The 27,519-nt window shown below is 42.8% G+C and overlaps 3 protein-coding genes and 1 pseudogene across 5 annotated transcripts; 3 read left to right on the top strand and 1 right to left on the bottom strand.

Annotated features, from left to right (window-relative positions):
* The first annotated feature begins 48 nt into the window (after positions 1-48).
* Positions 49-10,707, top strand: rab3a (RAB3A, member RAS oncogene family). 2 transcript variants are annotated; one of them, XM_021622426.3, is made up of 5 exons: positions 49-386; positions 3,124-3,363; positions 7,595-7,713; positions 7,806-7,930; positions 8,143-10,707. In XM_021622426.3, the coding sequence occupies exons 2-5, from the start codon at positions 3,124-3,126 to the stop codon at positions 8,328-8,330; spliced, it is 672 nt and encodes a 223-aa protein (XP_021478101.1). In that variant the 5' UTR covers positions 49-386; the 3' UTR covers positions 8,331-10,707.
* A 916-nt stretch (positions 10,708-11,623) lies between these two features.
* Positions 11,624-18,589, top strand: LOC110538308 (erythropoietin receptor). Its single transcript, XM_021625039.3, has 8 exons — positions 11,624-11,935; positions 12,309-12,444; positions 12,635-12,801; positions 12,905-13,056; positions 13,204-13,360; positions 13,492-13,579; positions 13,712-13,799; positions 15,588-18,589. Exons 1-8 carry the CDS (start codon positions 11,836-11,838, stop codon positions 16,290-16,292), a joined length of 1,593 nt encoding a protein of 530 aa, XP_021480714.3. The 5' UTR covers positions 11,624-11,835; the 3' UTR covers positions 16,293-18,589.
* A 658-nt stretch (positions 18,590-19,247) lies between these two features.
* Positions 19,248-22,311, bottom strand: LOC149979393 (ATPase SWSAP1-like; annotated as a pseudogene).
* On the top strand, positions 22,287-27,289 carry LOC110538309 (zinc finger protein 653). 2 transcript variants are annotated; one of them, XM_021625040.3, is made up of 10 exons: positions 22,287-22,642; positions 22,875-22,912; positions 23,014-23,325; positions 23,467-24,014; positions 24,137-24,311; positions 24,457-24,562; positions 24,704-24,815; positions 24,985-25,099; positions 25,824-25,923; positions 26,136-27,289. In XM_021625040.3, exons 1-10 carry the CDS (start codon positions 22,347-22,349, stop codon positions 26,311-26,313), a joined length of 1,980 nt encoding a protein of 659 aa, XP_021480715.1. In that variant the 5' UTR covers positions 22,287-22,346; the 3' UTR covers positions 26,314-27,289. The 2 variants fall into 2 exon arrangements, with proteins under 2 accessions (XP_021480715.1, XP_021480716.1); XM_021625041.3 differs by having other exon boundaries at positions 22,288-22,642; positions 24,472-24,562.
* Positions 27,290-27,519: the final 230 nt, after the last annotated feature.

The raw sequence follows: 27,519 nt of genomic DNA, 5'->3' as shown, positions 1-27,519 counted from the left end.
CATAAGTCAAACATACTGTATATGCTGCCTTGATTTGTGAAAGCTCTTATTTCGAAACAGGCTAGAGCTGAGTGAGGGATCATAAAGTACAGGAAATTTGCTCTCTGGAAGTGTGTGAGAGATTATAGCTGTGTGAATACTGTCGTGTGAGGTGGCCACTACACTGACTGCTGCGCTCTCGAAGGGTGGGTGCTCCTTTGTACACAAACGAGATCCGGGAGCTGCCTGTTCTATTCCGCAAACGCTCAGAGGAAAACGGTGAGGCAGAAAGCCGTGGGCGGAAAGAGAATTCAGGTTGTTGAAGACCCTAGGGAACTTTCACTCTTCAATTGAAAGGAAATAACATTGAAGGTTAAAGTCAAAGAATTTCCTTTTCCATAGATTAGGTAAGTGGTTGGAAAAAGTTTGGTAAATGTTTTCTGCGCCTTTGTCCAGCTTCCTTCATGTACAAATATAAATAACTTGCTGGGCATTGTATTCTCGTTTACTTAACTCAATTTAATGTACACTGGACTTAGTTTTACATGTTTCTATAATGTGACAACAGGTTTTCGAGTCATCGCCAATTAATCCTCGAGGCTCGAGCACCTGGTGCGATTTGATGTACCGACGGATTTTCTTCACACGCATTCTCTGTATAGGGTCTACTTTGGCAGTTCTATATCATATATCATATAGCGGTCACACTCTAGGCGGCATGTGCCTTCTCCCTACAGTTTTCAGCCATTAGCTTCATCCATGACTACCTCATGTGAACTAAAATCCTGACGCTGTTTCAACGTTTTGAAACGTCAAATCATCGCTTGCTATGTGGCATTTGCATTAGCGAGAAAGAATCCTTCAAATAAAAAAATGCACAGATCTATGCAGCTATGGGTGCCTCCATCTGACAAAACTATACCTCCCGAGTTACGCTTACATACAGGTGTTCAGAACACTCACCATGGCTAATTAGCACAGGTGGTCGGTCGCCTCTTATCTTCAGTAAACAAGCTCTGTAACATGGAGATATGGCCTTGTGGGAACACTAACCACAGGAGGTTGGTGGCACCTTAATTGGGGAGGACAGGCTCGTGCTAATGGCTGGAGTGGAATGGTTAAAATACATCAAACACATAGGTTCCATGTGTTTGATGCCATTCACTCCTTTCCAGCCATTATTAGGAGTCGTCCTCCACTGACACTAACCCTATCAAGGTGTATCAATTCAACCTTTTTAAATGGTTTTTCACTGGTATGAAAGATAAGGTCCTTATGCTTCCAAAACAGACGCTTGTTAATGTTCAGATTGAGCATCGGGGCTCTTAACAAAACTCCCCCATACAGAAGATGCCTTTGTCCAATAACTTATGTGTAATGTCATGAAACTGAGAGTCATGATCAAGGGCTTATAGAGATGGAGAATGGACACTTGACAACTTTCAATATGATGGGTAGAGTGAGTGAGTGAGTTGACACAAAAGTATCGGCCTACTTATTGTGCTACTCATTTGAGTTTGTCCAGGTATACTGAAACCACTACAATTTACTAACCTACCTCCTTCACCTGTGTTTACGACCATTCTTTAATAGGGAACAGACAGCTGCCAACCAAGAGTTAATTTCCAATAACAGCCAGGCACCTTACTCAGCAAACAGTGCCAGCTGAGAGACCACACTAGGCCTATTCACCATAATGGCCTCTATTTGTTTTACAGAACTAATGCTTCTCCAATGCATTAAAAAATTACTCCCATTTCAACTCTACTAAGTGGAGGCCTGTTCTGTGATGACAGTGATGTAAAATCTGTCCCGTCAGAGATGTACCCGATTATTGTGGCAGATGGTGGCATGCCAGTATTAAATTCATCACCCCCTGGTCAAAGTGATCTAATGCTACTTGTCCATAAAGAGTTTTGGCCATGTGTTTCTCAACACTTCATCATCCAGTAACTTTGGTCTCTAATATCTTAGAATAATTTGGACAGTATGACTGCAGCATTGGGCTGGATTATATCATATTATTATTGGATATTGAATTGAGTGATATTGTAGGCTACTCATTGCCTCAGCAGCACAACAGTTGTCACAGATTTAGGGTAGAAAAACAGTTTCCCCAAATATTATTTTGCCTTAAAGACTTCTTGAGCCACAGTGTAAATGTGCATGATGTGACCAGGATTTAGCAGGCTTACGTTCTGAGGGGAATACAACATTTGATCCAATGGGTTTCCCGCATATTCTTTGTACAGTGTGGGACCTATGATCCAATGACTTCAGACCCACAAAGCAATGGTCAGATGAAAGTTTGATTGGTGCCATGTGATAGGGGATTATAGTAGACCTGCCTTTTGCACAGAATCTTTACAAAATCGTTTTGGCCTGTACATCATGCATTTGCCATATTTAACACATGTACCGCACAGGTCATCCCCCATGTTAAAAGTAAGGGGCAGTGACTCACTCTCACACCCCTATAATCTCTGTGGGCACAAACATGGAATCGTAGTGATACAGCTTCAACAACAGATTTTCTTTGCCCCACAATAGTGTCTGTGGACCGTCCTCTACATTCCCCTTTGTTGTTAAATATCACTACATCTTAAGATGGACATGCTGAGCTAGCTGGCCTGGCCCATTAATTAGCCTGGCGGTTATGTTCTGGACCGGTCTCCAAGGAGACAGTCCTCATCAGAGGGAAGCTGTGGTGTACAGCCCTGATTGATCAGCTGAGGGCGAGGGGGGAGACCATGGACTCTCCTTTCACGCCCATTCCTTGCAGTCATTACACCCACTTTTAGGAACGAGTGACAGACACTAAAAGGTCTTTATGGTGGGCAATTTGATACCCAGTGGCAGATGCTTGTAGCCTGCAAGAGTCATAATAGCTATGACGAGCAGGTTTTAAATTCCCCGCAACCCTTCATTACTGGATCATAACAATTTAGGGGACTGGGCCTGGCCTGTTGATTTTACCTACCAACTGTTGGTATGAAATTGAAAGACTCATCAAATGTTATGTCACATGCGCCGACTACAACAGGTTACAGTGAAAGGCTTACTTACGAGCCTCTAACCTGATGATTGTGTTTAATTCACCCTGAGCTGTAGTATCACCTCTCACACCTCTGCCTTCCCTTCTAGATGGCGTCAGTGAATGACTCTCGCCTTCAGCAGCAGCCTGCCCAGAAGGATGCGGCTGACCAGAACTTTGACTACATGTTCAAGCTGCTGATCATTGGCAACAGCAGTGTGGGGAAGACCAGCTTCCTGTTCCGCTATGCTGATGACTCCTTCACCCCAGCCTTTGTCTCCACCGTGGGCATAGACTTCAAGGTCAAGACCGTCTTCCGCAATGAGAAAAGGATAAAGCTACAGATATGGGTGAGTTAGCCTTATGCATTTTGTCCCACATGCCAGCTATGCTCTCTAAAACATGATTGCCACCTTTATGCCACATTTTTGCCATCATAGTGGACTCTCATACACATCCCATCAAGAGGAAAGTTGTCTTCTGTATTAAACCAGAATATAAATCCATAGGCCAAATCCTTTGCTATTGAATTGAGTTTTTCTGACAAGATGGCTGATAATTCTATAGTGGGTCAATCACCAACTTTCATCTGCAAGGCCCTTGCATTTTACACAGTGGTGTAAAAATACTTTGAAGTACTACTTAAGTCGTTGTTTGGGGGTACTTTACAATTAATATTTGACACATTTTACTCCATTTTATTCCTAAAGAAAATATGTACTTTTTACTACCATACACTTTCCTTGACACCCAAAAGTATACATTACATTTCGAATGCTCAGTCAGGACAACAATATGGTCCAATTCACACACCTATCAATATAACGCCTCTGGTGGACCCACTAAACACAAATACTGCATTTTTAAAAGATGTCTGAGTGTTGGAGTGTACCCCTGGCTTTCCGTAAATCATGCCATCGGGTTTGCTTAATATAAGGAATTAGATTTATAGCATGTCATTTTTTACCTTTACTTAAGCATGACAATTTATTATTTTTTCCACCACTGTAATTAAGTACATTTAAAACCAGAAGCTTTAAGACTTAAGTAGTATTTTACTGGGTGACTTTCACTTCAGTCATCTTCTATTAATAAATCCTTTTGTGACTAGAGGGCAGTATTTTCATTTTTGGAAAAATAACGTTCCCGTAGTAAACAGGATATTTTGTCAGGACAAGATGCTAGAATATGCATATAATTGACAGGTTAGGATAGAAAATACTCTAAAGTTTCCAAAACTGTAAAAATATTGCCTGTGAGTATAACAGAACTGATGTTGTAGGCGAAAGCCTGAGAAAAATCCAATCCGGAAGTGCCTCATGTTTTGAAAGCGCTGCGTTCCAATGAGTCCCTATTGTGCAGTGAATGGGCTATCAACCAGATTACTCTTTCTCCGTATTCCCCAAGGTGTCTACAGCATTGTGACGTAGTTTTACTCATTTATGTTGAAGAATACCCGTAAGCGGCTACATTGCGCAAGTGGTCACCTGATGGCTCCCAGAGTGACTCTCGCGTAAAATACAGAGGTAGCCATTATTCCAATCGGTCCTACTGAAAAACAAATTGTCCCGGCGGATATATTATTGAATAGATATTTGAAAAACACCTTGAGGATTGATTATAAACAACGTTTGCCATGTTTATGTCGATATTATGGAGCTAATTTGTAATATTTTGGGTGTTTTCGTGACTGCAATTTCCGGGCGATTTCTCAGCCAAACGTGAAGAACAAACGGAGCTATTTCGCCTACAAAAATAATATTTTGGGAAAAAAGGAACATTTGCTATCTAACTGGGAGTCTCGTGAGTGAAAACATCCGAAGCTCATCAAAGGTAAATTATTTAATTTGATTGCTTTTCTGATTTCCGTGACCAAGTTACCTGCTGCTAGCTGGACAAAATGCTATGCTAGGCTATCGATAAACTTACACAAATGCTTGTCTAGCTTTGGCTGTAAAACATATTTTGAAAATCTGAGATGACATGGTGATTAACAAAAGGCTAAGCTGTGTCTCAATGTATTTCATTTGTGATTTTCATGAATAGGAATATTTTCTAGGCATATTTATGTCCGTTTCGTTATGCTAATTAGTGTCAATCGATGATTACGCTCCCGCATGCGGGATGGGTAGTCACTAGAGGTCTATTAAGGTATCTTTGCTTTTACTCAAGTATGACAATTGAGTATTTTTTTCCACCAATGATTTTACCCTCTGTCTCTCTTGTATGTTTTGCAGAAAACTTGGTTTCCCATCTCAAGCTACTGCAGTGTGTTGCTGCTGCTTGTACCACATGCTCTAGAGACTAAGGCTGTGTTTGACAGGCAGACCAATTCTGATCCATTTTCCACTTATTGGTCTTTTGACCAACCACAGATCTTTTCACATCAGATCTTTTTCAAAGCTGAACTGATTGGTCAAAAGACCAATTAGTGGGAAAAAATATCAGGTTCTGTGAAAATACTTGAATTACAGAGCTACCAGATTTTTACAATTTATTTATCTTTAGCCTAGTCCCCTGAGGTCTGAAAGTGTTTCAAAGCAAACTATTTCCACGTACAGTGAATGCTGTTTAAACAAGACAAACATCCTATATGGTATTGTATTCAATCAAGATGAATCAGCAGCAACCGTGTCCACACCAATGTACACATCAAAACCAAGCTGACTGACGCACTGACCCTGTTTCCACCTAGGACACGTGATTTGGCTTAATGTCGTCAGTGGTGGCTGGGATCACTGAATGCCATCCGATGAGCATCCAGTGATTTTCAAATCACAGAAGAATGAAACCTTCCTCAGTTTGCCTCATACATTGGAGGTGTGGAAGTAGCAACCATGTTCAATAAATGAGCCCTGGCTTCGAGAGCAAGTGTACAGTTAATGAACAACCCTATTTGGATGGCGTTTAATCTGCAGCGTCCTGTTTTCACTCAAACCCTCTGAGCCTCACCAATCTATGAAGGGTGTACAGGTGGTGCGCTGTCCACACTGCTGCAAGCTTTCCTCCGCGTCTGTGGCATGAAAGGCTAGAAATTATTTTTTATCATGGTTTTAAAAATTAGTTTAATTTGAAGCCTTCTATAGAACCATTATGGTCTATCTATTATCTACTTCCTCAACCTGAACCATACTGTTTATTCTAGGAGGATACACCACATGGCAATATGTTAACTGCACAATGACACACCTGGTGTCGGAACCACAAAGCCCAGGGCTTAGATTGTGTCCCTGCTTGGTGTGGGCGGCAGGACCAGGTGACGCATGCTGAGAAGGGTCCTAGTGACATCAATGGCTCTGACCCCCAACCATTTTACACTTTATTGTCATCATGCATATGCTTTTGGACAGTATTTTCTTTACTTGGTGTATAGATAGTTGTGGAGACAGTGTATTTTGTTAGTGCAACCGTAAGATCCATTACTATGCCAAATATTTGATAATGTCTGCACATATCAGATAAGATATGCATCTGGTATCTTTCATTCATAAATGAAACAAATGACCCTGAGATGACGCAGACCCTCCTTCTGGGTAAGGTCATTTAACAGAAGTACACCGCTGCGGATACACCTCCTCACACACTTACAGAGCACTTGTCTCTCTAGCCCGGCACCTGCTCTAAGTTAAGAACAGCTCTATTTCTTGCAATCTCTAAATCGGTGGCAGTTTGTTCGGCTGACTACCCTGCACACTATTAGCCCTAATGAAACATTCATAAAACACCCACCCCGCTATTCAGTGATGTGAAGTCCTCCAATGCAAATGAGGGACCCAGGCCAGGTTACCAAGCGACGGCCAAGGATCGTTGCCGTGCCAATTTAATCCCCACACCTGCTTGACTTTTTTTCACGTTAACCTTTTCTAGGGATGCAACTCTGACATCACACTCAACCTCTACTTAATTGAAAGGGGTGGCAGCGTAGCCTAGTGGTTAGAATGTTAGACTAGTAACTGAAAGGTTGCAAGTTCAAATCCCTGAGCTGACAAGGTACAAATCTGTCATTCTGCCCCTGAACAGGCAGTTAACCCACTGTTCCTAGGCCCTCATTGACAATAAGAATTTGTTCTTTAACTGACTTAAATAAAGGTAAAATAAATTGTAAAAAAAAAAGATGTTTCCGATAAACAGGTATCTTTCAGCACCAGAGAGCTGTTATCGACATCTGACGCTCTCCGTGTTCTTGTTAGTGGGCCAGGGTTTGTTGTTTGACCAGATGGACATGACAAATGTAGACATTAGTCTTTGTTTAATCATGTATCTGACACTTTAATTTCTAATAGTCTGAAGTTGACAGTGGCTTTGGGTGGGAAGGTTTAGGCTGATAGTGCCTTGTTCTTTAAATTGTCCTATCACAGAAGTATGTTTATTAATGTCAAATAGCAATTTTTTATTTTTATTGTAGTCTTTTCTAGACCTACTGAATATTTACAAGCGTATACACACACATTCACCTCTAGCATCTCAAGTCTGTAGGCCTTAGTCAATATTGCCCCCTTCTGGTCTCACAAAATACCACACAATGTAACATGTTCCCAAACCCAACCTGTAAAGAATGACCATCCATCATGTTCCCCACAGGACACAGCGGGACAGGAGCGCTACCGTACCATCACCACAGCCTACTACAGAGGAGCCATGGGCTTCCTGCTCATGTATGACATCACCAACCAGGACTCCTTCAACGCAGTTCAGGACTGGTGAGTGAAAGGTGGAAGGTTCCATCATTTCCATATTGACCTTGCTGCCTTCTCAGACTGTGCATTCGTCTACTCTCACCTCGGTCATACAGGGCAACTCAGATTAAGACATACTCTTGGGACAACGCACAGGTGATCCTGGTGGGAAACAAGTGTGAACTGGAGGATGACAGGCTAGTCCCCACAGAGGAAGGCCAGAGACTGGCCGAAGATCTTGGTGAGTAGTATCCACGACAGCATGCAGTCTTCGCAAAGACTATACACCAAGAGGTCACACTACCACAGCATACTGACCTCATGAGAACACACTTACACACAGATATAACAGGGGACACCGAACACTTAAGTCTAAATATCTCATCTGCTTTTCTTGAAATCTCTCCACAGTAAGTAATTACTCTACTCAATTTCCCTGTCTCTGTCTGACAGGGTTCCAGTTCTTCGAGGCCAGCGCCAAGGACAACATCAACGTGAAGCAGGTGTTTGAGCGGCTGGTAGACGTCATCTGTGAGAAGATGAACGAGAGCATGGGCGGAGATGCCAACCTGTTGTCCAATCACAGGAGCACCAGTCTACAGGACTCGCCTCCAGAGAACCATGGGGGCTGTGGCTGCTAAATCCCGCCTCACTTCTCCTCACAGCCCCACAACAAACCCTGGCACTGTGCCTGAAGTATAGAGAGTACACCTCAAACTACACCCAAATCTCACACCCCCTAACACAGCCACTACAGTGAAAACCATAAAGCAGCCAGCTGAGAACCATTGGTCCCCTCCCCTCGGTCCATCCAGCGTTATCCCACATATCCCCTGCTCTAGTTTCTGTATTCCCTGAAAAGGCCCCATCTCTCTTGTGTACTGTGGCCTTCACCCCTGGTCATTATTTTAGGTCATTGTGTTCAGAGTTTAATGAATGAAAATATAATAGTTTTAGACTCAAACAGAGCAGAAGGTGCTTTTGTTTTGGATGCCCCCTGGCTAGGTGCTCTGCTTCAAATGTATTCATTGGACTAAACTTCTCAGAATCCAAAACCGGACAGAAAACAGCACCCCAAAACCTGAAAAAAAAAATCCACATTTTTGCTGTCATATCCTTGATCAAAATCTAGATGTAACTGTAATTAATGAAATCAGATGACATCATCCAGACAATCACAAAACGGAGTTATTCTGCTGCTTTGGCCTTTTGCTTCCTTATTTCCCTGACCTCCATGCTTTACTCTGTGACACTGAAGATGCAATTTTGCCATGTCCTCAGAATAATTGTGCAATAATTTTGAGACTTTCTTAATTAACCACTACTGCTTATGGGAAAGAGAAGGTGAAAAGTATGAGATTCTGCTCCAAACAATGTTAGAGCAATGTTGTGCTCTAGGATGTTTGTCTGGGAGGAAGTCGTATAACACTAGTGACACTGACACGCGTCATGTGATCTGCTCTGGCATGTCCCCGCTCACCCCTCTGTGCTCCCTTCCTACTCATTGTTCTTACACTTTCCAACCCGATTGCACAAGGCTTCAACAGTGTCCTGTAATTGTAATCTGGATGTGCCAGTTTAAACTGCCTGCATTACTTGCATGATGTTACTGTACTGTTCTTACATCTAAGTTACTGTCTATGAAGTAGCCTAATTAAAGCGTGGTGATTGGCCAAGCATGACACCCATGTTAATTCATTTTCCAAATCATATGCTTAAACAGAAAGACAAATGGTGCACCTAAAGCATGTACAGTGCATTCCATTGCACTGCTTGGATGGCTTCAGTAGAAAAAATATGCATCTCTCCAACTGGACTGGAGAGACATGCATCTCCCTGTTCTCCGGCCCACTGTTACTCACAGACACTGCCATTTCCCTATCACTAGCCCCACACTGTTCATTGGTCCTCTGTTACTCACAGACACTGCCATTTCCCTATCACTAGCCCCACACTGTTCATTGGTCCTCTGTTACTCACAGACACTGCCATTTCCCTATCACTAGCCCCACACTGTTCATTGGTCCTCTGTTACTCACAGACACTGCCATTTCCCTATCACTAGCCCCACACTGTTCATTGGTCCTCTGTTACTCACAGACACTGCCATTTCCCTATCACTAGCCCCACACTGTTCATTGGTCCTCTGTTACTCACAGACACTGCCATTTCCCTATCACTAGCCCCACACTGTTCACTGGCCATCAGTTAGGGACAGGCACGGTCTTGGCGTGATAGCAGCCTTATGTTTTCACGCCAAAGCACTGCTAACGCTGAGGGGTTGGGTCAAAGCCCGCCAAAAGTATTCATGAGCGCCTACTCTCTCCCATTGCTTATCACAAAGACACTTATCCACCTGGATGCACAGCTGATGCTGACTCGCTGTTTGATATTAGCGGGCTGATTTGTATCAAGTGATTTCCCCTGTTCATCTCCTACCACGAGCAAGTGGTCTCGTTGTGGTGTGAAACATTTTACTGCAGACTTAACTGTTAACCTTTTATAGCTGTGTAAAAGTAAAAACACTATACCCCACATTACATCTGCATTATGCCCAAGTTGTAAAGCTTTCTGGGTGGTGTGTGTCAGTGTATTTAAATAGTGTTTTTCTTTCTGCTGCTGAAGGTAACTGGATTGAAAGTGGTGAGGTTTTACTGAAAGTCCTGAGGAGGACTTCTCTAAATCACATGCTGATGCACTGATACCCAGTTTATCTAAATACTTCAATGTCAGTTGATTCAAAAAGCATGTTTTTTTGGATAATTATGTTCATCTGAAGTTGTGAGTCATTTTATCCTTTTATTTTTTTTCTGTGGAATTGGTTAGTTTTGTGTAGTCTGGCATTCCATAGGTTATATAGGAGGTTTGTTATACTATTAAGGGGGAACTATACTGTTGTGTCAATGTATATTTGTTTTGTTCCTATTTAAGGCTCTTTGTTTGATGGAAAATCTTATTAGAAAAGGCATATACATTGCATGTGTTTATGAAAATAAAGACTTCATTACAAAATATAAATGCTGAGTTGTCGTTTTATTGTGCAATCCTGATGCTAAAATCATTTAGATGATTAGAACTTGTGAAAGCACAACATCTATGCAGTCAAGCGGACAAAGGCTTGAGACCCATGTTCTATGTGGTTAGGTTAGTCTTCATGGTGATACCATCTATAATTTATGGCCTTACGTCCTACCTCCCTTCCCATTTGGATGGGGGGGGGGGGGGGGGGGTTTAATCTAACGACACAGAAAACCACACTGCCGTGGTCCTCCTCAACAATAAGAGGTTTCCTGGTGCCCTTTCCTGTCACCTACCAGTTAACCACAGCCTTTCTGTGTCCTTTGCAGTTAATCTACATGCAATGTTTTGTAACCTTTTTATATTTTTGCATCATAGTGTAGTCTTACATCATATACTGGTGCCTATCAGTGATCTTCCTTAGTGCCAAATGAGAAATCCTCCGCCTGAACCCACAAGTCAAGTGATGTAAGGCCAGGCTAAATTACATTCAAATTATGTAGGGTTGGGATGAGCCTAAACGCCCCCATGCTTATCACGGGACACTACCCCTTGCAATACAGATAACGCAGGTCGAGCTCAAAAACATGGGTGTAGGTCAGAGATAAGAGACCGTTTATGCCGAGTTGTGAGTTCACTGGCTCCATGTGGGTTTTCAGTTATTAGGCCTACCCTATTACCTGTGTATGTCTGCCACGTGCCTCCTTTGTTCCTCACAATAAGGAACCTCACTTATGCATGTCGAAAAAAATACCCACTACAACTAAATGCAGTTGTCACTTAGAGTTGTGTTGTGGCCCTCAGCTTTCTCCAAGGTTCCCTGTGGTTTGGGGGGACATATTGTTCCAATGGAAGCATGTTGTAACCTTACTCTAGTCCCGCCCACAGACATGAGTGAAAATATTTTGTATGCTCCACCTCTACAGTTGGGTTTGAGTAAAAAGTAAACAGCTTGGCTTGGACACCCGCTCACACCTTATCTCCTGTGATGCATGCACAACTGTGTTGCACTATCCATAGTATCTCGGAGACAGACTGTCACAAAACAGACGTTTGGAGCTGGTTGCCTACCAGTTATGCAGTACAACAGAACGCGTAGGCCGCTTTGTTCTCAGAGGAGACAAAAAGATGACAAATGATAACCTGAATAAGCTGTTGGCTTTTTGTGTATTATTTTGCGCTCAGAAAACGTCCATCGTGCATGGTGCACAAGCTTTGGAAACTAAAGGTAGGACACATTTTCCCAAATAGCCTACTTGTTTTCTTCACCTTCTGTAACACAAGTGTTTACAATTACAACGCTGATTTTCAATCATGTTATATTTTGTATTTCAACATAATAGGTTTGATGTTTTAGATTTGGGTTAAGATAGATACGGGTTATCAATTGTCAAAAGTTTTTGTTTCCTTGCACAATTTGGTCAATTTAATAGCTGTTAAAAAAAGTTATAATAATCACTTAATCATCAATAGTCATTCCTCTGGAGCTGTTTGGAGACTTACTTTAAGTCTTCATCTGTGTTTACTAAATTGTTAAAACCAATAATGCCCCAACACATATTTTCCTTGTGGACTACGACTTCCCTCCCTTGTCCACACAGTGGCTCTGCTGCTCCACGCTGAGCCAGAGAATCCAAAGTGCTTTGCTGAAGGGATGTCAGACCTCACCTGCTTCTGGGAGGAGGATGAGGAAAGGGCTGGCTCTGCTGACCAATACTCATTCATATACACATACCAGTACGTCATGATCAGGCAAAGCGTTCAGTTAATAATTGCTGCTACGTGTACCATATCCTCTCACCCTGTCTTGGTAGAGGGTAGCTACTTGCTATGAACATGTGTTTTGAAGAATGATCACCTCAATTTTCCATTTAGCCTAGAAACTTTATACAAAGTGTAAACAATCCAAATGTCTCCTCCTCTGCAGGAATGAGAACAGCAGTGAGTGTTCCATAACTGCCCTACCAGCAGCAGGTGGCAAGAGGCTGTATTTTTGCAGGTTGTCCCAGACTCAATTATTTGTGCCCCTTGACATCCGAGTGTTTCGGGACGACCTGCTGATCCACAACCGCAGTCTCTTCATTGAAGCTGTCTGTGAGTTATAGAGTTTTGGTTGTGGGTAACTTTTGGGAACTATTCCATTTGTTTTTTTCTCAGGATTTAGGAATGACATTTTCTTTTCATGTCTGTGTGTCAGTCCTGTTAGACCCGCCTGCCAATCTGACATTGACGAGTACAGGGATGCAGGGGCAGCTGAAGGCCAGCTGGCTGCCTCCCTCTCTCAAGTACATGGGTGACAGCATGATGTACGAGGTCAGCTACGCCATGGCAGGGAGCCACATTGGAAAGGTATGAACAACACACACTCATATCAGAGGTAGAAGTTTGTTATCAGACAAGAGAAACGTTTGAAGTTCTTGTGAATAATGGTGCCGTTCCTTTCTTGGCCTTCGGCAGAGATGTGTCAATGACAATGCATTATCATCTCGTCTTCAGGTGGAGGAGGTGCAAGCCAGCTCTGAGCTCATCTTGCGTGGTCTGCAGTCAGGCACTAAGTACAAGGTGCGCATTCGTGTCAAACTGGACGGCATCAGCTACAGCGGCTACTGGAGCGCCTGGACTGACCCGGTACTGATGGAAACAATGCCTGGTGGTAAGCTTCAAACGGTCACCAAAATAATGCGCTTGTCTCGTGAGCTAAACATCTTTGTTCTATTTGTGAGGGATCCCTCCCTTGGATTTCATCCCTGGTGTAACCTTGTTGATGTGTTATCTTATTTGCAGACTTGGACCCTCTCATCGTGTCCCTGAGTCTCATCATCTCTCTCGTCCTCACCCTGCTGTCTCTCCTTGTGCTCATGTCTCATCGCAGGTCAGTTACCATAAACAACAAGTTTCCAATGTTCTTAGTCTACCACTGTAACTACACTCTTTAGTGATCTCCTTTGTAGAGACATCCTCAGTGGTGTATTTATGGAATAAGACTGTACAATACTGTCCTCAGGTTCCTGTTGAAGAAGATCTGGCCAATCATTCCCACCCCTGAAAGCAAGTTCCAAGGCCTCTTTAAGGTTTATGGCGGTGACTTTCAGGTGAGACAAATAAATCCAGTATTATTCTTCGTATCCTTGGAATATGAAACTCGGTATGAAGTACCCTGTGCAGTGCTTATCTACAGTGCCTTGCGAAAGTATTCGGCCCCCTTGAACTTTGCGACCTTTTGCCACATTTCAGGCTTCAAACATGAAGATATAAAACTGTATTTTTTTGTGAAGAATCAACAACAAGTGGGACACAATCATGAAGTGGAACGACATTTATTGGATATTTCAAACTTTTTGAACAAATCAAAAACTAAAAAATTGGGCGTGCAAAATTATTCAGCCCCTTTACTTTCAGTGCAGCAAACTCTCTCCAGAAGTTCAATGAGGATCTCTGAATGATCCAATGTTGACCTAAATGACTAATGATGATAAATACAATCCACCTGTGTGTAATCAAGTCTCCGTATAAATGCACCTGCACTGTGATAGTCTCAGAGGTCCGTTAAAAGCGCAGAGAGCATCATGAAGAACAAGGAACACACCAGGCAGGTCCGAGATACTGTTGTGAAGAAGTTTAAAGCCGGATTTGGATACAAAAAGATTTCCCAAGCTTTAAACATCCCAAGGAGCACTGTGCAAGTGATAATATTGAAATGGAAGGAGTATCAGACCACTGCAAATCTACCAAGACCTGGCCGTCCCTCTAAACTTTCAGCTCATACAAGGAGAAGACTGATCAGAGATGCAGCCAAGAGGCCCATGATCACTCTGGATGAACTGCAGAGATCTACAGCTGAGGTGGGAGACTCTGTCCATAGGACAACAATCAGTTGTATATTGCACAAATCTGGCCTTTATGGAAGAGTGGCAAGAAGAAAGCCATTTCTTAAAGATATCCATAAAAAGTGTTGTTTAAAGTTTGCCACAAGCCACCTGGGAGACACACCAAACATGTGGAAGAAGGTGCTCTGGTCAGATGAAACCAAAATATAACTTTTTGCAACAATGCAAAACGTTATGTTTGGCGTAAAAGCAACACAGCTGAACACACCATCCCCACTGTCAAACATGGTGGTGGCAGCATCATGGTTTGGGCCTGCTTTTCTTCAGCAGGGACAGGGGAGATGGTTAAAATTGATGGGAAGATGGATGGAGCCAAATACAGGACCATTCTGGAAGAAAATCTGATGGAGTCATCAAAAGACCTGAGACTGGGACGGAGATTTGTCTTCCAACAAGACAATGATCCAAAACATAAAGCAAAATCTACAATGGAATGGTTCAAAAATATACATATCCAGGTGTTAGAATGGCCAAGTCAAAGTCCAGACCTGAATCCAATCGAGAATCTGTGGAAAGAACTGAAAACTGCTGTTCACAAATGCTCTCCATCCAACCTTACTGAGCTCGAAGTGTTTTGCAAGGAGGAATGGGAAAAAAATTCAGTCTCTCGATGTGCAAAACTGATAGACATACCCCAAGCGACTTACAGCTGTAATCGCAGCAAAAGGTGGCGCTACAAAGTATTAACTTAAGGGGGCTGAATAATTTTGCACGCCCAATTTTTCAGTTTTTGATTTGTTAAAAAAGTTTGAAATATCCAATAAATGTCGTTCCATTTCATGATTGTGTCCCACTTGTTGTTGATTCTTCACAAAAAAATACAGTTTTATATCTTTATGTTTGAAGCCTGAAATGTGGCAAAAGGTCGCAAAGTTCAAGGGGGCCGAATACTTTCGCAAGGCACTGTATATCCTTTGTGTGTATCGTAGTCTGTTCATCTTGACTCAATATTAGTGCAGACTCCTGAACCTCTCTCATTTGGTTTGTCAATAGGAGTGGTTGGGCCACAGCACTGGAGGTTTATGGTTGAGGCCAACCTACTTCTACTCCGAGGAATTCCCTGTGCCACTAGAGGTGCTCTCAGAGGTTAGTCTTGGTCCCGCCTTACCCAGCTCTGCTTTGCCGCCCAAGGCCTCAGAGGCACTTGGTGAGGAGGAGGATGAAGACAAGAAGCTAAAGAGGGTGGATCCTGCATTGATGGAGGGGTGGAGAAAAACCCCCCAGGAGCACTGGACGATGGACCAGCTCCGGGCTATTCATCAGCACCCTGCACCCTGGACCCAGTCTTCTCTACTGGAGTCCCATGATGCCTATGTCACCCTCAATGCTCAGAACCACAGTGTGGAGGAGCCTCTGGACGACATATTGGAAGAAACCTTGCCCCTGCAGGTTCTCTTTGCCTCTGGAAGGACATCCTCTGAATCTCGATCAGACTTGGGCTCCGTCCAACAGAGTTCAGGATCGGGTCGCCTCTCGTCCCAGTCCAGTTTTGAGTACCCAAACCACACCTGGCCGTCCAAGGGCCCCGGGTACACCTACATGGCAGTGGCCGACTCAGGCGTCTCCATGGATTACAGTCCGATGAGCTCGAATAAGATCGATGACATTGGGAAGGGAGTTATCTATACCAATGAGTACAAGAACGAGATCCCTGCACACAGAAGACCCATAGGTACGCCCATCCACTTTGCATTCTGAATTAAGGCTAAGCTATGTAACAGGCTATGAACTGAGGCTTAAAGGTCCATTGAAGCTGAAAAACAGTTGGGATGTTTGGCCAAGGCTTCTACATGGACTCCATCTTCTTGTCAGTGGAATGTAAAAAGCCAGGGTGTAGGCTACTCTCATAACTTTGAGATAACAGACAAAGCAACATTTAAGCTCAAAGGCTTTGGTGAGGAAAAGTCAAAAGTATCCCTGATAAGGATTTCATACTTCTTTGGATGTCACATGCTCATTCTCACAATATCCCTTCAATCGGAAGGCAGCTGTTTGAGAAATACATGACCAACTGAAACACTCTAAAGCTGATATTATAAAACACGTGTAATGTGTATATTCTTAAATCACTGGATCTTGTAGGTCAATTTATAAGGTTATTTTCTATATTTTTATTGGAATAACTAGATAAAGTTGACACTTAAATTGTAAATATTGTGTTTGTCTATTGTGTACTGTACAAGAGTATCACTAAGATGCAGACATGGTCTTAACATGAAGCTCCTGCGAGAATGAAGAGGTACTGTAGGATGTGCAGGAATGTGTTTAAGCAATGTGTCACATTTCAGTATGATGCTATTGTACACCTTTTGCTTGCAATGCATAGATCAACAAAGGTTGTAAAAGTCATGATGGTTCCAGTGTATGAATGTGTGTATATCTGTCTAATTGTCACCTCATTGAATCTTACATATTATCATACATTTTGAGAGGCCATAATTGCTGAAACTGTAAATAATTCAAATGTTATTTTTTTGGTTTAAATAAACACCAGTTTGTTGAAAATGTAGGTAATTCCTCCCACCCAACAAACAAAAATTGTGATTTGGCTAAATGCATGGGTAGATTGAAAAAAAGCTTGTCACATTTTAAGTTGTCCATTGGTAAAAAATACAGTTGTATATATATATAGGCACATGTGAATATGACAATTCAATGTGGTAGGGTCGGCATACTCAACTCTGACCCTACAAGGTCCGGAGCCTGCTGGTTTTCTGTTCTACCTGATAATTAATTGCACACACCTGGAGCCACAGGTCTAAATCAGTCCCTGACTAGAGGCGAACAATGAAAACGGAGTTGAACTGGCTTCGAGGTCCAGAGTTTAGTTTGAGGGTGGTAGAGTATCGCAATATTCTTTCCATGGCAAAAACTATAACAAAGCAGATGAACTTTTTGGTCCTTTAAAAGCCTGCTATATGTAAAATATTATACGCTATAGCTTGGAAAATAAATAAACGTGGATGACAACAAAATGATTTGTTTCCAACATTAGGGCGGTTTTCCTAAAGAAGTTAAATCTGTTTCATGTTTTGTTTCTTTGCCAAGATAGTGGTATTGTCCCGTTCCTTAGAATGTGGACAGTAGTTGAGTAGCCTGGGCATTGGGGAAAAGGGCATTGGACGTCATAACAAGTGAAGTTCACAACAATTTCCTTATATGACTGACCTAGATCTTACCATAATGAGATGAGGTTCTGATCTGTCCAGAGAAGATGAGGAACACAATCCCCTCACAGAGCACAGGTATAGAACATAGCCTAGTAAATAAGGGGAAATCTTTTAAAAACAACCCATGTGAAAATTTGTTTAGAATAAAGGCTCCAATCAAAAATGTTTTGTTTATTTTTAGTTTACTAACATTTGGAATATGAATTAGTTCCTAATTTGTCTATCTTTAAACCCTTTGCTTTTCAGTTATTTTTTGTGTTCATTTCTAAACAAACTGGTGAATGTTTCCTGACTTTTTCATTACATGTTATGATAATACTGTGATGATTACCTATATGAAACTTCTGACAACCTATCATTTCTGTAACTCAGTATCTCTTTATGGTCAACAAAAATGTCAATATAATGCCTGAAATATAACATAAATGTTAATCAATTCTGATGCGCTTCTATATTTGATATCTTCACAATATTGTTTTTTTTTTGTACTAATACGATTTAAAAAAATGTATGGCATTAAAGCAAATTAAATGTTATTGGTCACATATACATATTTAGCAGATGTTATTGCGGGTGTAGCGAAATGCTTGTAAACTGTGCACCATTTGATGTACTTGTTGTCCGTTAGTTGAGAAAAATGTGGAGACATTCTAATTGTCCCTGACAGCTAATAGCTATAGATGGTTTGGTTGTTTAGCAATAAAACCGACAGGTGCCCAACTATGTGGCAAAATCGACAGGGTTGGCTTAGATTGTTGACAACATGTACACTATATTTTGTCTCCAATGTTTATTGAAAACATAAATAAACTTGTACAATGAGCACTTGTTGTCTCAAATACATAGTTACAGTTGATGGTTAGCTAGCTAGCAAATTTTTGCCATATTAGCATAGACATGACATCAGTCAAAACAAGACATGGTAAGATAAAACTAGCTGAAACAAGCCACTTAAGATCCCCCACATGGCAGTTTCTTGTCATTGTTGCTAGCTATCTGGCCACCCAGAATGACAACAACATACGGCTTTCTGCCCCATTGAAGCGTGCGCATCGTTTTCGTGACGTTCTCTGCTATCCCGTCTATAGCATCAGCCTAATCTTCCCTCTACAAATTATCTTAGAAAGCACCACAGGCACAACGGTTAGACAGAAAAGTAATGTAAAGGGCAGTTGAATGGTTGAATGTGAAGTCACATTGTGTAGGAGAGAAGACAACAGGGCAAGGGAGGAGAACAGACTAAAAATATATTGTGCCAAAGCAGTCAGGAACGGTACGATTCAGTCGGAGGAGTGGTTTAATTCACACAAAAACTTTGCTGAAAACTTTTTGTAAACACTAGTGAAAACCATTTTGTGCATTGGAAAAAAACTGTTCCCCTTGCATCTCAGTCTTTAGGAATGCAATTGTTTGATATAAGTATATACTTTTTTTGCATGTCTTTTATTTCTTCCTCGTCCACTGTGATGTAATTTAATAGATTTCAAACCATTGTAAACTCCATTGAGCGATTGGGGCAAATGACCAGTCGCCATTCTCGTGCCAGACTTGAGTCATCCTCATCCTTAGCAATAGGGTCTTCTGTGATCCCAGCACCAGAGAGGTAAACATGCCACGTGTCCTGTGGTCCTGCTACAGCAGGGGCAGAGTTCCAGTCCTGGTCCAAGGTACACCTAACCTGAAAGTAGCGGTCTAACACTGAGAGGACAGGGTCTGAGGAGTCCCAACCAGCATGCCCTTCCCTCTCGGACTGGAACGAGGCTATGACCCGACGGGGCCAGACTAGCGGCTCTCTCTTCCAAGGTCTGTGAGAGAAATGCAGCCGTGTCATACAGCAGAGCAGAGATGTGTGCAGCAGAGGACTGTTCCGCCAGCTGAAGGCCACCACTCACCCCAGGCCCGCGCAGGTAGCCCTCCAGTCAGTCCACGATGATCAACGACGGAGGGGCAGCAGAGGACTGTTCCGCCTGCTGAAGGCCACCACTCACCCCAGGCCTGCGCAGGTAGCCCTCCAGTCCGTCCACGATGATCAGTGACGGAGGGGCAGCAGATCCAGAGGCTGATTCATGTAAAGAGGCAACGTCCTGAAGCTAACTTGATTTTCTGCAATAAAGTCATGCCAATAATCAGAACTGTTTGCTCAGGAATTTTCAGGAAAACATTTTCTCCCTCTGATTTTTAGGGAGAACTTGGCAGTGGGCCCATGAGGCATGTTTTGTGCTGATAAGTGATGCACATCTCTGTGACTGATTAGGGGTACTTAGAGTGGGCTCTCTTATCTGCTTAGGAGGCAGGATAGTGAGAAGAGATAAGCATCCATCATTAGGCCTACCTCACAAACAAAGTACATACAAATGTATAATTAACTTGCTGCATTTTCCAATTGAACATGACACAAAATAAAAGTGCTTGATGTCATAAGACATTGTTAGGTCAGTGGGCTGACCAATGATTTCAATAGGGAGTGTGGTGCTGTGTGTTATGTTCTGTCATGTTTATCAAGGTAGTGCCAAAAAACACAGCTGCTGGACCAAACTAGATAGGTAGTTTTTATTTATTTATTTATTTCACCTTTATTTAACCAGGTAGGCAAGTTGAGAACAAGTTCTCATTTACAATTGCGACCTGGCCAAGATAAAGCAAAGCAGTTCGACACATACAACGACACAGAGTTAATACAGTAGAAACAAGTCTATATACGATGTGAGCAAATGAGGTGAGATAAGGGAGGTAAAGGCAAAAAAAGGCCATGGTGGCAAAGTAAATACAATATAGCAAGTAAAACATTGGAAAGGTAGATTTGCAGTAGATGAATGTGCAAAGTAGAAATAAAAATAATGGGGTGCAAAGGAGCAAAATAAATAAAATAAATACAGTAGGGAAAGAGGTAGTTGTTTGGGCTAAATTATAGGTGGGCTATGTACAGGTGCAGTAATCTGTGAGCTGCTCTGACAGCTTGTGCTTAAAGCTAGTGAGGGAGATAAGCGTTTCCAGTTTCAGAGATTTTTGTAGTTCGTTCCAGTCATTGGCAGCAGAGAACTGGAAGGAGAGGCGGCCAAAGAAAGAATTGGTTTTGGGGGTGACTAGAGAGATATACCTGCTGGAGCGTGTGCTACAGGTGGGAGATGCAATGGTGACCAGCGAGCTGAGATAAGGGGGGACTTTACCTAGCAGGGTCTTGTAGATGACATGGAGCCAGTGGGTTTGGCGACGAGTATGAAGCGAGGGCCAGCCAACGAGAGCGTACAGGTCGCAATGGTGGGTAGTATATGGGGCTTTGGTGACAAAACGGATTGCACTGTGATAGACTGCATCCAATTTGTTGAGTAGGGTATTGGAGGCTATTTTGTAAATGACATCGCCAAAGTCGAGGATTGGTAGGATGGTCAGTTTTACAAGGGTATGTTTGGCAGCATGAGTGAAGGATGCTTTGTTGCGAAATAGGAAGCCAATTCTAGATTTAACTTTGGATTGGAGATGTTTGATATGGGTCTGGAAGGAGAGTTTACAGTCTAACCAGACACCTAAGTATTTGTAGTTGTCCACGTATTCTAAGTCAGAGCCGTCCAGAGTAGTAATGTTGGACAGGCGGGTAGGTACAGGTAGCGATCGGTTGAAGAGCATGCATTTAGTTTTACTTGTATTTAAGAGCAATTGGAGGCCACGGAAGGAGAGTTGTATGGCATTGAAGCTTGCCTGGAGGGTTGTTAACACAGTGTCCAAAGAAGGGCCAGAAGTATACAGAATGGTGTCGTCTGCGTAGAGGTGGATCAGAGACTCACCAGCAGCAAGAGCGACCTCATTGATGTATACAGAGAATAGAGTCGGTCCAAGAATTGAACCCTGTGGCACCCCCATAGAGACTGCCAGAGGTCCGGACAACAGACCCTCCGACACACTGAACTCTATCAGAGAAGTAGTTGGTGAACCAGGCGAGGCAATAATTTGAGAAACCAAGGCTGTCGAGTCTGCCGATGAGGATGTGGTGATTGAAAGAGTCGAAAGCCTTGGCCAGATCAATGAATACGGCTGCACAGTAATGTTTCTTATCGATGGCGGTTAAGATATCGTTTAGGACCTTGAGCGTGGCTGAGGTGCACCCATGACCAGCTCTAAAACCAGATTGCATAGCAGAGAGGGTATGGTGAGATTCTAAATGGTCGGCCTAGTAGTATGTGACTAGCTAATTACCTTCAAATTGTCGGGGCTCAGGTTGGACATGGATTCTTGTAATGATCCTGGAAGGCTCTGAATTTGAACCTGAGTGAAAAATTAGACTTTGAGCCCCAATTCAGAGGCAGCCGTCACCGCTGCAAGTATCAGCAACTAATGGTAGATGCTACAGTCTCCGACCACCAAGGCACTGCATTTTGAAATCCTTCGTTTTTCCATTGTGTTGGTTAAATATCCTAAAGACAAGGGTCAAAATATCGGCCATATCTTTCTTTAGCTATATATCTACATGTATGAACTTGGTTTATCGTTGATAAAACGTTCTGCTCAATGCATGATGTGCAAGTGGTGTCACTTCCTGTAAGACAACTTCCGCTAGGAATGACAACAACAGACAGCTGTTGTCAAGATGGCGGATGGCTATGGAGGAGAGGAGGGTCCGCTGGACGCTGAAGAACCCGGGGATCAAATAAAATCAATTTCGAGGCGTTGTAGAGGCCGTCCCAGGCTCACGGATTCTGACCGAGCACAAAGACGCCTCGAGTCCCGCAAGAAGTATGATGTTAGGCGAGTTTATCTTGGAGAATCTCACAAGGTTTGGAGTGAGCTTCGCCGGCGAACGAGTTTGAGTGACGCTGGACTTGCCGAGTACCTAATCCTGCTCAACTCCACGTACGGGGAGATATACCGGCAAAAATACGGAGGGTAAGTTTACGAATAATACATAAAATCAGAATATCAAACTAGCTAGTAACTAATATTGTTTAGCTAGTTTATCCCCTCTCTTGTCATCTGTTAAATGTGAGTCCTTTCCCCAGGCCACCTCCTTCAATCAATTGGGTTAGCTAGCTCGGGCTATCAACTCAATAGTGCCTAACGTTAACACAGTATCCTCATGCAATAACGTCACTGTCATATTTATATTCCTGGCCGCTAGGAAGACAACCCCAGAAGTATGTACAAAACTGAAAATAGGTAAGACAAAACACCACATTTGATCCATTTACCCATAAAGAAAAGTAGCCCTACATGAGGGATTGATACATTTGTCACTGGTGATACTTATTTTCTTACAGGGAAAAATGAGAGAGTGTCTAGCCTTTGTAGCATAGTGACCTGGTACCAGGATCACTCCCAGACCTGTCCACATGAACCGCAGCTCAGAGCTCTGGAACCACAACCTGGATTCTCCACCTCTGCTATCTGGCAGTGTGATGCTGACCATTCATTTGTGCAGCACCTCTCCTCGCCACCAAGAGGGGCCAGTGAGCTTGAGATGGAGACAGAGATGGAGGAGGAAGTTGACAGGGACACAAGGACAGAGGAAACTGGAGGAATCATGACCAGGTGGAGGAGGAGAGAGACAGATGCCCACAGACAGCTCACTGGTAAGAGATACAGTACATTCAGATACTAAGTTGGCTTTTAATTGTTCTGGGTCACATGTAATTGTATGGGAACCACTGATTTGACAAACCAGGTAACCTGTATTTAAATGCATCTGTATTCTGTACCCTTGTCTTTCCTAGATGCAGGAGGGGATTTGGAAGTGGCCGGAGCCCCGGTGACTATGGATCAGGTGGAGGAGGCCACGGCTCTCAGCCAGCTCCCAGGGATGGAGGCCCCATCCAGGGACACTCCACTGATGGAGCATCTCTCTGAGAATCAGTCTGTCTGGGAGATGGAGGTGGTGATGGAGGCAGGCAGACAGCAAGCCCAGGAGTCTGACGAGGAGGAGACAGGTTACAATGCTGTAGGGGAGGACATCAACCCAGAGGAGGAGGCGGAGGACCTGAGAAGAGACAGGGGAGATGAAGGAGTGGGTACATCACAAGATGGCTACGAGTGTGTTGTAGTGACTGCATCCTTAACTGACAGACTGGACAAAGCCGATGAGGAGGACACCACACAGACATTGGGTGACACAGTTGGTGTAGACACTCAGACCAACCTCCATCCAGTCCCAGCCTCTATGCAGGTGCCTGGGCAAGGGGAACTATTTGATTCTCAGACACTACAGACTGTGGGGACCACCTGTGAGATACCAGACCAGCGAGGAACTCTGGACGGTTCTCAGGTTTAAAAAAAAAAAATACTCATTAGTAATTTGTCTTGGAATTTTATCACAATCAAGCACTGCCTTTATATAGTAATATTAACATGTAGCCTATCCTATGTCCCTCTCCCTGTTGTTTGTAGCTGATCATCATCACTGGCCCCAGCTATGAGGCTTTGGCATCCGAGGGCATCCAGCTCAACATGGGGGGCGGAGATGTGGAGGAGGTCACCTGCACTGTCATAGAGGGCGTGGCTTACAACCAAATGTGCCAGTCAGTGGCAGACTTTAAGACAACAGAGGAAGACTCCATCACAGGTACTGCTGGCACAGTATTTTTGCCTTTGCTTACGCCGACAGACAATGCATTAGAATATGCTGTAATTGTTGTATATGTTGATTTAAAGGATACTGACATTGACAAAAATCAATGATGAATAGCTTGCTATTCCAATGGTTTGAGATATTTTTCTCTCAGGCCTCAGTGACAAGGAGCTGCTCCAGCCCAGTGTTGAGTCTCATGACTTGGAGCCCACCTGTGAAAGGGAGCTACAGAGGGGCCTAAGCAGGTGAGTGTCCAGCATGGAGAATTATGGGGATCACATCTGTAGAGACAAACTTATATGGACATGCCATTTTCATTCCCATCTTGACTTCCTCAGAGCACTTCTGTAGACGAACCACGGGCATCACTCCCTTTTCTATTTCAGATGTAGAAGGAGCAGACGAGGTCCTGTCATCGAGGCAGACGGAATGCTCAAGATGTTCCACTGTCCGTATGAAGGCTGTAGTCAAGTCTATGTAGCCATCAGCAGCTTTCAGGTAAATAGGCCCTTTTAGGCACTCTACACTTCAGCTTTTGCCTTGATTTGGAACACCTTGACCTTGTAGTGCCATCAAGTTACGAATAAAGAAAATAGAAATGCACACATGTTGCTGTAACTACCATTTCATGCTGTGATTCATAATGTTTTTTTATGTTCCCATGCAGAACCATGTGAATCTGGTTCACAGGAAGGGGAGGACCAAGGTGTGTCCCCACCCCGGCTGTGGCAAGAAGTTCTATCTGTCAAACCACCTGCATCGCCACATGATCATCCACTCAGGTGGGCACAAACAACTCTAAATCTGGGCTATACTGATATACTGTACATTGGCGCATGAGCTAGTAGTAATGTATTCATATGTATCCTGCCATGACGTCTACTGTATAATGCAGCTTTGAATGTCAACCTGTCTCTAAAGCTAATGGTTTTGACCGCATGGAACTTTACTGGGTGATGCTTCACAATCGCCTCGCATCTAACCGTGCTGCCTGTGAAATGATTGCTGACCTGATTGTAAAATCTCCAAACATTACACTGGTCTGTAGAATTACCAAATACAATGGCTGTTAAATACACAGACTGCTTTCAGCAATATTGTCTAATGGGGATTCTGAATCACTTCCAAATAAAATCTACTTGTTGAGAGCCCCAATCAGCAGAGAGGCTAAATGAGTTGTGAGCTGTCCTGGCGACTCAACATTACAAGCATCTGAATTCTGCGCCTCCAGACCGTGCCCAACCCCAACTAACTTTGTCCCCTCATTTTTCAACTAAGTTTGTCACAGATGCCGTACCCCCGCACATTGACTCGGTACCGGTACCACCTTTATATAGTCTCGTTATTGTTTATTTTGTAAATATTTTCTTAACTCAATTTCTTGAACTGCATTGTTGGTTAAGGGCTTGTAAGTAAGTATTTCACTGTAAGGTCTACTACACCTGTTGTATTCTGCTCATGTGACAAATAAAATGTGATATACATTTTTCATCAAACTTTGTGTAGGAGTCCGAGACTTCATCTGTGAAACGTGTGGGAAATCGTTCAAAAGGAAGAATCACTTGGAGGTTCACCGGCGCACGCACACAGGGGAGACGCCCCTTCAGTGAGTGAAACACTTTGATCACTCAAGTTTTTACTCCGACGGTTTATTTCATTTTCTCTAAACATTTAATATTTTGGTTTTGTACAATAAATGCAATTTTGTCTCACAAACAGAAATGACTACATTGCACTCCTAAAAACACTTTCTACTGATTTGAATCATCTTACATTCTTCATCTGTTGTCTCCCTCCACTCCTCTACCTCTTCTGCAGGTGTGAGATCTGTGGGTACCAGTGTCGCCAGCGAGCATCTCTCAATTGGCACATGAAGAAACACACCCCCGAGGCCCACTACAACTTCACCTGCGAACACTGTGGCAAGAGGTTTGAAAAGCTTGACAGTGTTAAGTTCCACAAGTTAAAAAGCCACCCAGACAAACAGGCAACATAAGGTGCAGTGTTGCTGGAATGTGCACTAAATATCAACTGGTCAGGGTCAGACCAGAAAGGGACTGAATCTGTTGACACAAAGAACAAGAGAAGAAGAGTGCCCATAGAGGCGGGTATGCCTTTTTGGGGAAAGAGCAGCTCTTTTGAATGAACACTCTTAAGGACATTGCTTAGACTCTGCTCTTGGACTTTAGACTCTGCTCTTGGACTTTAGACCCTGCTCTCAAAGCTGTGCTGGACACAGCCTTTTTAGAGCTCACAGAGACAGCCTAGCTGTTGATATAGTACATTTCAGCACAGTTGTTTACATAATGTGCTGTATGCCTCTAAACCATACTGTCTATACCATATTATTAACATATCCATGGATTCTTTTTTTATTCACTTTTATACACTTGTCATCCACAGTTGTAATGTACTTGTTGGAAAAAAGTATGTTATTTTTGTTAATGCTTGTGTTCTCATGTCAATACATGTACATGAACTGATGCCTGCTGGTAAAATGCCAAAACTAACATAACTTACATATTCATGGGGAAATGATAATTACATCTTGAGTAGTAATTGTAACAATGTGAATATGGATGTAAAGGACATGTCAATGGATTCAGAAGGAAGAGTTGTATTGTCACACAAGTGGGCTGCCTACATTGAAATAGAGAATTGGTCATTTTTGTCGTTGACCTGACCAAGGAGTAGTCTTTGTGTGAAAGTCTTGCATCATCTTTCAGGTCTGTCTGTTGTGCTGTGTGTCTATGAACAGAGTGATGTTGTCTTGTGGTTCTAAAATGGCAAATGTAGTTTTTGAAAACCTTTTTTTTTGTAAAGTTCCAAAGCAGAGTCTCTAATTTATAGTTATGTTCTTTTCCTGTATCACTGAAATTATCTATGTGAATATGACCTAAATAGATTCTGTACATATTTCTGGAAGATACATTTGTTTGAGACAAATGTAAAATAAAAAAAGGAGTACTGTATTGGAGTTTGGGATTGTCTGATGTGGCAAGGAAAGGCATAATGTGAGCGTTGTCACACTGACACAAGGAACTGCCAAACACATATTTTCAGTGCATGGTGGGATGAATGTAAGACACATCAGGTATGTCACCAATGGCTAATATGACAAATGTTCTAAATAATTTAATTGATGATGAGTAAGTCAAGGTACTTGAATGCTAATGCTATAACCTGATATAAATGGTCATTA

Source organism: Oncorhynchus mykiss, chromosome 12 (genome assembly GCF_057628025.1).
Source record: "Oncorhynchus mykiss isolate SJ-2025 chromosome 12, ASM5762802v1, whole genome shotgun sequence".
NCBI classification, from domain to species: domain Eukaryota; kingdom Metazoa; phylum Chordata; class Actinopteri; order Salmoniformes; family Salmonidae; genus Oncorhynchus; species Oncorhynchus mykiss.
This window is presented reverse-complemented; position numbering and strand designations above follow the sequence as displayed.

Excerpts from the sequence above, each read along its gene's own strand:
- LOC110538308 (XM_021625039.3), top strand. The coding sequence starts at position 11,836 with ATGACAAATGATAACCTGAATAAGCTGTTGGCTTTTTGTGTATTATTT. Across the intron at positions 12,802-12,904 it reads TCTCTTCATTGAAGCTGTCT|TCCTGTTAGACCCGCCTGCC; the intron begins GTGAGTTATAGA and ends TCTGTGTGTCAG. Across the intron at positions 13,800-15,587 it reads TTTATGGCGGTGACTTTCAG|GAGTGGTTGGGCCACAGCAC; the intron begins GTGAGACAAATA and ends GTTTGTCAATAG.
- LOC110538309 (XM_021625040.3), top strand. The coding sequence starts at position 22,347 with ATGGCGGATGGCTATGGAGGAGAGGAGGGTCCGCTGGACGCTGAAGAA. Across the intron at positions 22,913-23,013 it reads ATGTACAAAACTGAAAATAG|GGAAAAATGAGAGAGTGTCT; the intron begins GTAAGACAAAAC and ends ATTTTCTTACAG. Across the intron at positions 24,312-24,456 it reads AGAGGAAGACTCCATCACAG|ATATTTTTCTCTCAGGCCTC; the intron begins GTACTGCTGGCA and ends CAATGGTTTGAG.
- rab3a (XM_021622426.3), top strand. The coding sequence starts at position 3,124 with ATGGCGTCAGTGAATGACTCTCGCCTTCAGCAGCAGCCTGCCCAGAAG. Across the intron at positions 3,364-7,594 it reads GGATAAAGCTACAGATATGG|GACACAGCGGGACAGGAGCG; the intron begins GTGAGTTAGCCT and ends TGTTCCCCACAG. Across the intron at positions 7,931-8,142 it reads GAGACTGGCCGAAGATCTTG|GGTTCCAGTTCTTCGAGGCC; the intron begins GTGAGTAGTATC and ends TCTGTCTGACAG.